Here is a 12,625-nt window from a genome sequence, read left to right as displayed (position 1 = left end):
TCACCTTCCTCTCAGCCCTGCCTACCTGGGATACACAAAACCCTGTCTGGGATGGTGCTAGCACCGCCCCTGACAGGAAACCCTTTGTCCAAGCTCTCCTCGCTGGAAGGACTCCCAGCAGCAGGAGGTCATACTTGTGTCTGTGGTGGCAGCATCCATTTTGTGATGCTGAGGCTCGAGTTAGCTTTAACCGGGGTTCACAGTTACATACATGTCGTGTCCCTCTAGAAGGGTGGAATGCTAACCCCGTCGCCAGAATTGGCGAGGGGTTAGTATTCCAATTCGTATGACACCTTACTCGACATGTTTTGATAAAGCGATACCAAAGTTGGCAAATAACCGCGAGGATTATAATGCACTTAAGAGTATATGGTACGCGTTATCATGGAACAGCTATTAGGACTTGGTTCCGCAAGCTGCAAACGGGCTCAGCTCATGCCAGAGCACCATCTCACATAATTCCAAGCACTCGGCCTTCAGGATTGATAAGGCCTGCCATAGGTGTGACTGATAGGAATACATGTGTCCATTTTAGGGTTAGATATAGGAATACTATATCTATAGCAAAGGATGATTACACCACCTTGCCCCAGCTGTCGTGCAGCCAGTTGTGTCAGATTTAGATGGCCAGCCAGGGGTGGCATAATACATGCTGCCGCCCCTGGTAGGCCCTGGGTACACCTATGCCCTGGATACCTAAGGTATACTGTACAGGGACTGATAAGGTGGCCCAGTACCAATTGGTAAATGCACCTAAGGTACATGTGTGTCAATTTAGAGAGAGAGCAGTAGGCCCGGGGCCCTGAATAGCAGGGTCCCAGGTCAACTAAATCGAAAAACCAGCAAAACACCAGGCAAAAAGTTGGGGGCAACCATAGTCAGATATCCACCTTTCTACATAACCCCCCCCCCCCCCCACCAAACGAAAGGAGATAAGGCTATCTTTGACCAGGTAAGCCTATATTGCCTGAGTGGCCATATGAGGTGGTATATGCACTGGCATGGTTACCCCCTATATCATGGTCCACTAAGCAATCCCTCACCCTAAGGGTATCTGAGGGTCTCCACCATAGGGAATCTCTACCTGTGGTGTGTTTTGGCAAAGTAAAAGGCTGGTGCTGAGATGGAGTACTGAAGTGAGACTCCACTAATGTTGGGCTCAACTTCCTCCAATCACTATCCACCATATATGCCTTTCTTTCCATGACTGAGTTGCTGTGAGCTCTCAGGGTCAACCTCTGGCTACCTAAAGCTGGAGGCTGGGTCCCTCTGTTTGGCTTACTGGAGGGACAGGTCAGGTTTGGGGCCCTCAGGCCCCAGGTTTGGCTGTGCCCAGCAGTGTCCAGCTGTGGGAGTTCCCTAACTAAGTTTAAGGGGGATCCCTCAGGAGTCTGTTTTATTTTCACTTGGCTAGATCTGCTAGCTTCAGTGACCCTAATCTGCTGATTGGGGAGTTCTTTTGGAGAGTGGCCCCTTTGGGGTCCACCACTGGCCTTCCTGACCTCTACAGCCCTGGGCTGACTGAGGCAGGGTAGAGAGGGGCAGGTTACCTGCTCCAGACTGGGTCCCACCTTGGAAGGGTCCACTGACATCAGAGGCTCTGCCAGGCTAGGCCTGACTACCTCTGGGTCAGTTTCTTCACAAGGGGTCAGATCAGTTCCCTGAGGAGGCTGATCTTTTCCTAAAGTCTGGTGGGAGGGAGATTTCTCTTCCTCCTCCATGCTCTCTGTCTGAGTGGAGTGATCTATAGTTTCAGGCTTCACAACACTATTATCTGTCTGAGTTTGAGCTGTGGCCATCACAACTCCACCAACCTTTTCAGGAAGGGACTCAGTTTGGGTATGGGCTGTGACCATCACAGCCTTGCCAACCTGTTCAGGGAAGGAATCTGTCTGAGATTGGGCTGTGACTGGCACAGCCCTCCTGACCTGTTCAGGGAGGACATCTTGGACTGGGGCTGTGGCTATCACTGCCCCACTAACCTTACCATGGAGGTTTACCATTTTAAAATGGATTTCTTGCTCTACCTCAGCCCAGGCTGAGATCTCTAAATCATTCCCCAGTAGGCAATCTACAGGCAAGTTTGATGACACTGCCACTCTCTTGTGGCCAGTGACACCTCCCCAGCTGAGATTTACCACTGCTATGGGATGATCTCTCTGCACTCCATCAATGTTGGTCACCTGGTATGTGGCTCCAGGTATAAGTTGAGCAAGCCTTACAGGGGGTAAGGACAAATCCTGGGCACTCTGGTAGGCACCGAAGTGCGTAGTTAAAATTATAAATTTTCCAAGAATGATTGTGATGAAGATAATATTTGAATTTATTTCAAAAAGTCATTCTCCATAATAGTGGTTAAGTTCAACAATTCAATAATCATATTGCAATCATATGATATTAGTAATTTGAAGCCAAGAAGTTATACAGATCAATGAACTTCAATGGTCAAATGATCCCCGATGTATTTCGTGCAAGATTGCACTTCTTCTGGGGGAATCGATTAACCGCGGTGGAGGTGCATTCTCTGTGGGAGGTCCCTAACTAAGTCTGCCCTTTGTATTTCGTGCAAGATTGCACTTCTTCAGGGGGAATCGATTAACCGCGGTGGAGGTGCATTCTAGAATGCACCTCCACAGCGGTTAATCGATTCCCCCCAGAAGAAGTGCAATCTTGCACGAAATACATCGGGGATCATTTGACCATTGAAGTTCATTGATCTGTATAACTTCTTGACTTCAAATTACTAATATCATATGATTGCAATATGATTATTGAATTGTTGAACTTAACCACTATTATGGAGAATGACTTTTTGAAATAAATTCAAATATTATCTTCATCACAATCATTCTTGGAAAATTTATAATTTTAACTACGCACTTCGGTGCCTACCAGAGTGCCCAGGATTTGTCCTTACCCCCTGTAAGGCTTGCTCCGCTTCTAAATTCACACGCACCTTTTGGACCTAGAAGGTGACTTCCTGTGCACCTATTAAACTTAGCACTTTATTTATCCTGCGCAGACCTTGTTTACCTTGGAGTGCAGCGGTCTTCTCACATTTATCCAGGTATAAGTTGCCTTGAGGGGACTAGGCTCTCAGTCACCATGGTGATGCTAGCCCCTGTATCTCTATAGGCCTCAACTTTTGAACCATTGATGAGGGGCTCCTGTCTGTACTTGTCCAAAGTGTTGGGACAAGCTGTGAAGTTGGCAAACCCCATGCCAGTCTCACAGACAAGAGTATCTAAGTCAGGGGATCTGGTTAGGCCAGAGTCCCCAGGCACTCCCAAAGTAAATGAACCCAGATTCTTGGGGGCACTCCCACCACCTGGGGGATTACTACTAGTAGTAACAGGAGGCTGGGAAGTTTTACTTGGGGGTATGTTCTCCTTATTGTTGTTGGCCCTTGGGCAACTGCTGTCAGTTTTGTAATGGACTACCTGTTTGCAGGTATGACAATAAGGTTTCTTTTGGGTATTGGAAGGATTTTGGGACCCACCCTTTTCAGAGGATTTTTTGGGCCCTGGGGTTTGATCAGAAGATTTATTCCCACCCTTCTCTTGAGGCTTGGTTGATTCTTTCTTTTGGTCACCACCCTGGTTCTTAGGCCTAATCCTGGTTCTGACCCATTTGTCTGCTCTCTTACCCAATTCTTGTGGAGAGGTCAGATCAGAGTCTACCAGGTGCTGGTGTAATAACTGGTTCTGACAATTATTTAAGACTTGCTCTCTCATAATAAGATTGTACAATCCTGTGAAGTCAGTAACTTTACTACCCAATAGCCAGCCTTCTAGAGCCTTAGTGGCACAATCAACAAAGTCAGTCCAATCCTGAGACTGAGTTTTCTGGGTGTCTCTGAACAGCAACCTGTACTGCTCAGTTGTTAAGCCAAACCCATCAACCAGTGTATTCTTCAGGACTTGGTAATTGTTAGCATCCTCAGCTCTAGTAGTGAGGAGCTTATCTCTACCTTTACCTTCAAAGGAGAGCCACAGAATAGCTGCCCACTGACTCTGGGGGATGCACTGGACAGTGCAGGCCCTCTCCAAAGCAGTCATCCATGTGTGGATGTCATCCCCTTGTTTAAAGGGGGGCACTATTTTACTCAGGTGTCTAGTATCAAAACTCCTGTCTTTATCTCTAGGGATAATGCTGCCACCAGTGGGGTCTTCCCCACTCAATTTCTGCTCTCTGGCAAAGGCAAGTCTCTCTTTGGCAAGGGCAAGTTCTTCCCTCTCAATCCTCAGATTGACTTCCCTCATGTTAGCTTCATGCTCTCTTCTCTGAGGGGATGTCATCCCTCTGTGAGAAGAGGCCTGAGAGCCATTGGTACGAATGGATCTGTTAGAGCCTCTGGAGAGAGACCTAACTCGTCCATTCCCAATGTTAAGCCTGCCTGAGAGTGGGCCTGGGGGTCCCCCAAGTCCATTCTCATGCCTGCTTAAGTTGGTCCGGGTGAGCCTACTGACTACTACCTGACCTTTGTCTGCCTCATCCCCTGACAACTCCTGATCCTCTTCCTCTCCTTCACTTCCTGTTCCATTGAGGTTGAGGTCAGGGTCCCTAAGGGTTCCCTCTAAGGGGGGCATGCTCCCATCTGGATTAGAAGGGCCTGTGTTAGAAGCTCTCCTGGCATCATAAGTCTCTAAGAGACCAATCAGAAATGGGATGGTAGGGTTAGAACCCTGTTTTAGCTTCCTGGAGGTACACAGTTGTCTCATCTCCTGGAAGCTAAGAGCTGCATATCTTGACATGACCTGTGGAGGGTCAATAACCACAAGGGGAGTCTCTGAAGACTCTCCGTGATTAGCCATGCTTCTAGTGGGGTGTAAGTGGTGCACTTACCTACACTATTTGTTTGCCTACTGATCCCTTGCTAAGAGTTGTAGTCAGGGTGTGCTAGGCCCTGTTACACTACAACAGCTGGTTCAGTAGAACTCAGAGTATTCTAAGCTAAGTTATATGTACCTTGGTACTTATGTGATCTTTCAAATGATATTCTTAGGATACGTGTGGTAAAACAACAGCAAGCTCAAATCCCAACCGCTGCTCACCAATGTGAGAAGTTGGCCTGATATATAGTGCTCACTATTCTAGTGATCACTGTGTATCATACCAAACGACCCTTATTGGTGATTGGTTGTAAGTCAACCTTATAGACCAGCTATCCTAGTAGCATGGACAAGAGCAGTCTTTAGGCTAAACTCTAGAGGGCGTGTTAAGCCAGCTGTTATACCATCACATATACCCCTTGAACACCAAGAGAAAGGACACCACACAAGTGTTAAGAAAATAAAGGATATTTATTTATAGCAAGTCTACCCTGAACTCTTTATGAGTCAGGGAGCTAAGCACAAAACAAAACTCTTAAGAAAATACTTTAAGTTGCACAATTTACACAAATGCCAGAGGGGCACGAAAAACCATATACACTAAAAGTGGAATGCGAAATACTAGCAGGTAAGTAACAAGATCCAGAGGCTTCAGGATCGCTAGGACTACACTACTGAACCCAAAGGTTTAGGAGCAGGAGGCCTAGGGAGATCGGGTGCAGAGTGTGCACTCTCACGCGGGATGCGGGACAAAGTCTATGGATGCTAGTGATTCTAAAGTCACTGTTTCCGGACGAATCCGACTAGGTAGACTAAAAATGAAAAAGGATCTGGACACTTAGATAGTGAACCTACGTTGGAGCACCGAAATGCTCGGGTTACCTAGCCCAGGGGCTGCGGCTGCATAGGGTTCAAAAGACGTCGGGAATTCTCGTTGTAGTCTATGGAGCCTGAAAGAAGAAGTTGCTGGCAGGCGACCAGTGAAGATGTTCGGAGGGATCCAAGCCTCGATCGATGATGGAGATGACCTGAAAGCAGAGGGGACTCCGTTCTTAATCACTAGCCAGTGATTGTGTGGGCACCAGGATTGCACCAAATGAAGTCACCTCGACCAGGTGAGTGGGCGACGCTGGACTCTGCTGTCCCTTGGACCAGGAGGCGTTGTCGGAGACCAGGCTGGAGGTGCGAGCTGTCCCACGAAGGTGTCTGCTGTCGGCGATGCTGGAACCAGGATTGGAGCAACAAGCCTTGGCAAAGGCAAGCCCACGCGGTGGAGTCAAGATGGCGTCTGGAGTGGACCAGGAGGGTCCGGGGTGCTCCTCTTTTGGAAGGGAGCAAGGGCCAGTCTGGAGCAACCAGACCAGCGGTGAAATCGTCGTGGTACGTCGTCAGGAGGGCCACTAGCCAGCAGGCAAGTGACCGAACAACGCGGTGAGCAGCAAAGAGCAGAAGCGCCCCACGCAGATCTCGTGGATGCTGGGGGGCTGGACTTCGGCGCTGGAGCTGCTTAGGGTTAGGGCTTCTCAAACCCCAAAGCACTCACTCGAGGATCCCTCGGCGGTCGTGCTGGTTAAGCGTCGTGCAGTTTTGAAGATGGCCGGTCCCTCAGGTCTCGTCACACCCACGAATCTCAGCTGGGCTGATGATGCAGGTAGAGGTCAGAGATGCCAGGGAATCCGGGTCTCGTCGAGCTGGGCAGTCTTGATCCGGAGGATGGACTTACAGCAAATGCGATGCTTAGATGGTGCCTGCGGGTGCAGGGTGGCTACTCCTTAGCCACACGGGAGAGTCTTCAGAAGGTATCAAGAGTTCCTTTCGTGGAAAGTAGTTCAAGATTCAGAATTATCTAATTTGGGAAGGGGGCCCGCTCCTACCTTTATTCTAAAGAAAGGGGCTGGCACGCGACTAGGTCCTGCCCATGGGTGGGACCAGGAAGGGGGTGGTTACACCCCTCTCCCTTGTCCGGACTTTCCCCAGCTCAGGGGCTGGTGTGCCCCTGGAACTAGTTTAAGCCGGCATATGCACAGTGAGCACCGGGGTGCCACTTGCAGTCACCTTCCTCTCAGCCCTGCCTACCTGGGATTCACAAAACCCTGTCTGGGATGGTGCTAGCACCGCCCCTGACAGGAAACCCTTTGTCCAAGCTCTCCTCGCTGGAAGGACTCCCAGCAGCAGGAGGTCAGACTTGTGTCTGTGGTGGCAGCATCCATTTTGTGATGCTGAGGCTCGAGTTAGCTTTAACCGGGGTTCACAGTTACATACATGTCGTGTCCCTCTAGAAGGGTGGAATGCTAACCCCGTCGCCAGAATTGGCGAGGGGTTAGTATTCCAATTCGTATGACACCTTACTCGACATGTTTTGATAAAGCGATACCAAAGTTGGCAAATAACTGAGAGGATTATAATGCACTTAAGAGTATATGGTACGCGTTATCATGGAACAGCTATTAGGACTTGGTTCCGCAAGCTGCAAACGGGCTCAGCTCATGCCAGAGCACCATCTCACATAATTCCAAGCACTCTGCCTTCAGGATTGATAAAGCCTGCCATAGGAGTGACTGATAGGAATACATGTGTCCATTTTAGGGTTAGATATAGGAATACTATATCTAAAGCAAAGGGTGATTACACCACCTTGCCCCAGCTGTCGTGCAGCCAGTTGTGTCAGTTTGGATGGCCATCCAGGGGTGGCATAATACATGCTGCAGCCCCTGGTAGGCCCTGGGTACACCTATGCCCTGGATACCTAAGGTATACTGTACAGGGAGTGATAAGGTGGCCCAGTACCAATTGGTAAATGCACCTAAGGTACATGTGTGTCAATTTAGAGAGAGAGCAGGAGGCCTGGGGCCCTGAATAGCAGGGTCCCAGGTCAACTAAGTCGAAAAACCAGCAAAACACCAGGCAAAAAGTTGGGGGCAACCATAGTCAGATATCCACCTTCCTACACAGGCCCTCCGACCACCTATGTGGTCCCTCACCCTCTCTCTCCTGGCCGTGCCCAGGCCCAACGAGACGCCCCAGAGATCATAATGTTGTTGAAATGCCCCTGATAAAGGTTGGTCCATGGGGGGCTCAAGGAATCTGGGTGGGTGGAGAATAAACAAAGACAAAATAGTAGAGTCACTGCAGACCGCGGATACTGTGTTCTCCGCTGTACTACAAGAGTGCGGGTTGAGGGGGAGGGTCTGTGAAGGAGCTGTGTGTTCTCAGGGTGTGACCTCTTCTAAGGGTTGTGACCTCTTACCTTGCCCCCACAGCCACCTGCCGCTACGCCCTGGGGATGCAGGACCGGACCATCCCTGACGAGGACATCACAGCATCCAGCGCCTGGTCGGACTCCACCGAAGCCAAGCACAGCAGGTGAGGGGGGGGGGGCCTGGGTGGGGGCATGTATGGGGGCTCAGAATGGGGGCAGGTGTAGGGACCCCTGGGAGGAGGTGAGTATAGGGGGCCCTGGGTAGGGGAAGGTGTGTGGGCCCCTGGGTGGAGGTGAGTATAGGGGGCCCTGGGTGGGGGCGGGGATAGGGGAGCCCTGCGTGGGGGCAGGTATAGGGGGCCCTGGGTGTGGGTGGTTATGGGGGGCCCTGGGCAGGGGCAGGTATAGGGCGCCCTGGGTGGGGGCAGGTGTGGGGGCCGTGGGTGGGGGCAGGTATAGGGGGCCCTGGGTGGGGGTCCCTGGGTGGAGTTGGGTACCGTGGGCCCTGAGGACAGAGGACAGAGATGACATGTTCTGTCCACGGATACACCAGCGTTCATGGCCCTCCCACATCTGAGGTTGTCAGAGTTCCCCTGCCAGTCTCACCCATGTCAGAGGCAGTGACTGGCACCCCCTGGTGGCAGGAGAGCAGAGTGACATGTCTGTCCCATGTCAGAGGCAGTGTCTGGCGCCACCTGGTGGCTGGAGAGCAGAGTGACATGTCTCTCCCATGTCAGAGGCAGTGGCTGGCGCCCCCTGCCGGAGACGTTTTAAGGCATGGCAGAGTGTGCACTGATCATCAAAAAACAACAGGAGAGTAAGGGTATGGATATTCACTCTTACACCCCTACCTTACTAGCAATAAACAACAAAAGAGTGAAACAAACAACCTCAAAATAATATGTGAGGTGGAAGGGAAAACAGAGGGATGAGACAATACAAGATAATTTAATCACTCACCAACCTAGTGGTGACATGCTTCATCACTGGGTTCCCACTGGAAAGACCTAGTGTCTTTCCAGTGTGCTTCAACGCCTGTTTACAGCGGAGATGGTTCTTGTGTGTGTTGAGGGTGTGTTCCGGCCAAATTAAGCTAGGTGAGTGCAAAAAAGTGAAAAATAATTTTTATAAAAAGTGCAAATTCGTGACTTTCAACTACTTTATTAATAGTCCGGTTTGCACTGGTTAAAAACAGATATAAATGGACCCATAGGCTTGGTCTCAGTTGTTAAAGACCCCTAGTCCATAGTGGATAAGATTGGTCGACATGTTTCTGCTTTTTGGAGCCCAAGTCGCTCAGCTTTCATTAGGACCATATATTGTGATCCTCCGGTGGTGTACACGCCCTAAGGTGCACCCTGCCGCGAGGAATTCGTGTGAAAAGAAAAATGAAAAGATAGGTTTTTTTTGTATTTATTATACTTATGGCTATAAGCCGTTCAAGACCACTACAGCAATTTTGCTGGAGTCAGGTACCTGTAGGGAGAAATGTTTTCATAATTAGAATGAAACGATCTCAACTAATATGGTGCATTTACCAATTAATATAACTCAGTCCCTTCACCCAGTTGAAAAACACCTTTATGGTGAAGTAGGGTAAAATTAATCAATAGGCTAGTTAATCAGTGTTTCCAATGTCACGATTAACATAATCTGACATCACAACCTGTTTACCATTCTGTGAATGTGTAAATTATATTCTGCCTCCAAAATCATGTGGCTAAACATAACATCCAACCGCTGTCAAGAATAATAGCGTGGAAATATTTAAATAGAAACAACAAGCTAGCTGTGCACTTAATGTGATATTAGCGTAAGAGTAGAGTCTTAAAAGGCTCCATAGCCAAGGATTGAATCAAACAAATGGAAGACAGGGAGGTCTCTGTCTAAACTCACGGGAGGAAAGTCAATGTATGTCCTCATGGGCGAACGCGGTGAGGGGTTATCTTCACGCCGCATATCTATAAATGAATAGCCAATGGGACAACTCACTTAAAGTCAAATCTTCAAGTCTCAGTACAAGGGTCGGACTAGCAGTGAAACGCAAGATCATAGACTCTCGTATGGATATCGGTACTTACATTTTTGCAGGCGACTCCCCGCCGAACACCTATTCAAGCACCACCACGGCCCGGTGTAAAAGCCGAGTGGACGGCGCTGCTTGTTTTTGTACTTCCCAACATTAGCACGTGACCGTATCACGTGATCGTGTGGGTCGTAGTATCGTCCCAAGATGTTAAAGGGGCCGTACTATTATTGTTCCGACTCAGTGTGTTAGGAAGTCGGAAGATGAGTTAATTTGGCGAGTCTTACAAGTATTCATAGGGTATTTTGTAATCGTATAGTTTTTCGTTGGTAAATGTCACAATACTGTGAAAAAACGGGGAGGCAAGATTACACGAGCACTAGTCCATGCAACTCTATATGCAACTTAGGTTTTTTTCTTTTGTGACAGAGGGATTTGCATCCATTTCATGTGAAAATAACAAAAAGGCGCTGTATGGAAAAAGGAACCCACCTAGAAAAAACACTTTGCTGGCAATGACTATGTCTATGTCAAGTTGCATCCAAACTCATCCAACTCATGCCCTTCTGGAGACATACCCTAAAAACACCCAAGAGGAGGTTCCCTTAACCTGTGTGACCACGTATAACAGTTTGTCTAACGTGGTGAGTCGTAGCATCCAAAAGAACTGGAAGATTGTGAGGAGCAAACAACTGAGCTGGGAGAAGCCACTCTTTTCCTACAAGAGAGCGATTACTTTAAAAGACTCTCTAGTCTATACCCGTCCAGTGAAGAAGCAGAAAAGCCAGGATCCCACAGTACTATCCACGTGGGGACTGCCACCGGTGACGAGACATTTTCCATTTGGCGATTGCAGCATTTGCCATTTAACCACCCACACCAAATTCCTGAGCTTGGACCCTGGAAAACAATGGGAACAACGTGGTCATACCAACTGTAATACCAGCAACGTAGTGTACTTGATCACCTGTACCTGCGGTCTGAATTACGTTGGTATGACCACAAGACGTGTCAAGCTCAGGATTTGTGAACATCGAAGTAGTATTCGATGTAAAAGGAATGTTACTAACCTGACAAATCATTTCATTGAAAAAAATCATACGCCGAACGACATGCGTTGGACCATCGTGGAACAAATATCCGGTGATGAGAAGACTCTTTTTGAGAAGGAGCAGCGATGGATTCATCGTCTATCTAGCCATCGTACAGGCCTTAACGATGATATCGCCTGGGGATCGGTGCTACGACGTTAATACAGCTTCAATTACCACTCATTAAAGTTTTTTGGTCCTTACACTGGGTTTGTCCTCGCATTGGGTAGGACCACATTACCTCTAAGTGAATCGTAGGACTTGTCTGATAGCCCCTCCATTATGAAACATAACGTTCTTACAGGGGTTTTAAACCAACATACAGACATATTCCAAAAAAACTTCCCTTTGTAGGAATTTGTTCCCTTGAGCAATTGTTGAATTTTCATTTGCTTTGGTTGGGGCTTCTTTAGTGGCAAGCAATATCCACTTTACAAATGAGTTGCGTCTTTTGAATAATCCCAATAATAATGAGGTTGTCATCTAATTATTCTGTTGGATGAGTTTGGATGCAACTTGACATAGACATAGTCATTGCCAGCAAAGTGTTTTTTCTAGGTGGGTTCCTTTTTCCATACAGCGCTTTTTTGTTATTTTCACATGAAATGGATGCAAATCCCTCTGTTACAAAAGAAAAAACCTAAGTTGCATATAGAGTTGCATGGACTAGTGCTCGTGTAATCTTGCCTCCCCGTTTTTTCACAGTATTGTGACATTTACCAACGAAAAACTATACGATTACAAAATACCCTATGAATACTTGTAAGACTCGCCAAATTAACTCATCTTCCGACTTCCTAACACACTGAGTCGGAACAATAATAGTACGGCCCCTTTAACATCTTGGGACGATACTACGACCCACACGATCACGTGATACGGTCACGTGCTAATGTTGGGAAGTACGAAAACAAGCAGCGCCGTCCACTCGGCGTTTACACCGGGCCGCGGTGGTGCTTGAATAGGTACTCGGCGGGGAGTCGCCTGCAAAAATGTAAGTACCGATATCCATACGAGAGTCTATGATCTAGCGTTTCACTGCTAGTCCGACCCTTGTACTGAGACTTGAAGATTTGACTTCAAGTGAGTTGTACCATTGGCTATTCATTTATAGATATGCGGCGTGAAGATAACCCCTCACCGCGTTCGCCCATGAGGACATGCATTGACTTTCCTCCTGTGAGTTTAGACAGAGACCTCCCTGTCTTCCATTTGTTTGATTCAATCCTTGGCTATGGAGCCTTTTTAAGACTCTACTTTTACGCTAATATCACATTAAGTGCACAGCTAGCTTGTTGTTTCTATTTAAATATTTCCACGCTATTATTCTTGACAGCGGTTGGATGTTATGTTTAGCCACATGATTTTGGAGGCAGAATATAATTTACACATTCACAGAATGGTAAACAGGTTGTGATGTCAGATTATGTTAATCGTGACATTGGAAACACTGATTACCTATCCTATTGATTAATTT

General features: G+C 47.9%; 1 protein-coding gene across 1 annotated transcript in view; it reads left to right on the top strand.

The window, feature by feature from the left end:
* DDR1 (discoidin domain receptor tyrosine kinase 1) overlaps positions 1 to 12,625 on the top strand; it is a 286,593-nt gene that overhangs the window by 143,958 nt on the left and 130,010 nt on the right. The window contains exon 3 of the mRNA XM_086920718.1: positions 8,093 to 8,195. Coding sequence (XP_086776844.1) covers positions 8,093 to 8,195 — 103 coding nt within the window. The remainder of the gene's footprint in view (positions 1 to 8,092; positions 8,196 to 12,625) is intronic.

Source organism: Lissotriton vulgaris, chromosome 5 (assembly GCF_964263255.1).
Source record: "Lissotriton vulgaris chromosome 5, aLisVul1.2, whole genome shotgun sequence".
NCBI lineage: Eukaryota > Metazoa > Chordata > Amphibia > Caudata > Salamandridae > Lissotriton > Lissotriton vulgaris.
Note: the sequence above shows the minus strand (reverse complement) of the source record. Positions and strands in the feature narration are given on the sequence as shown.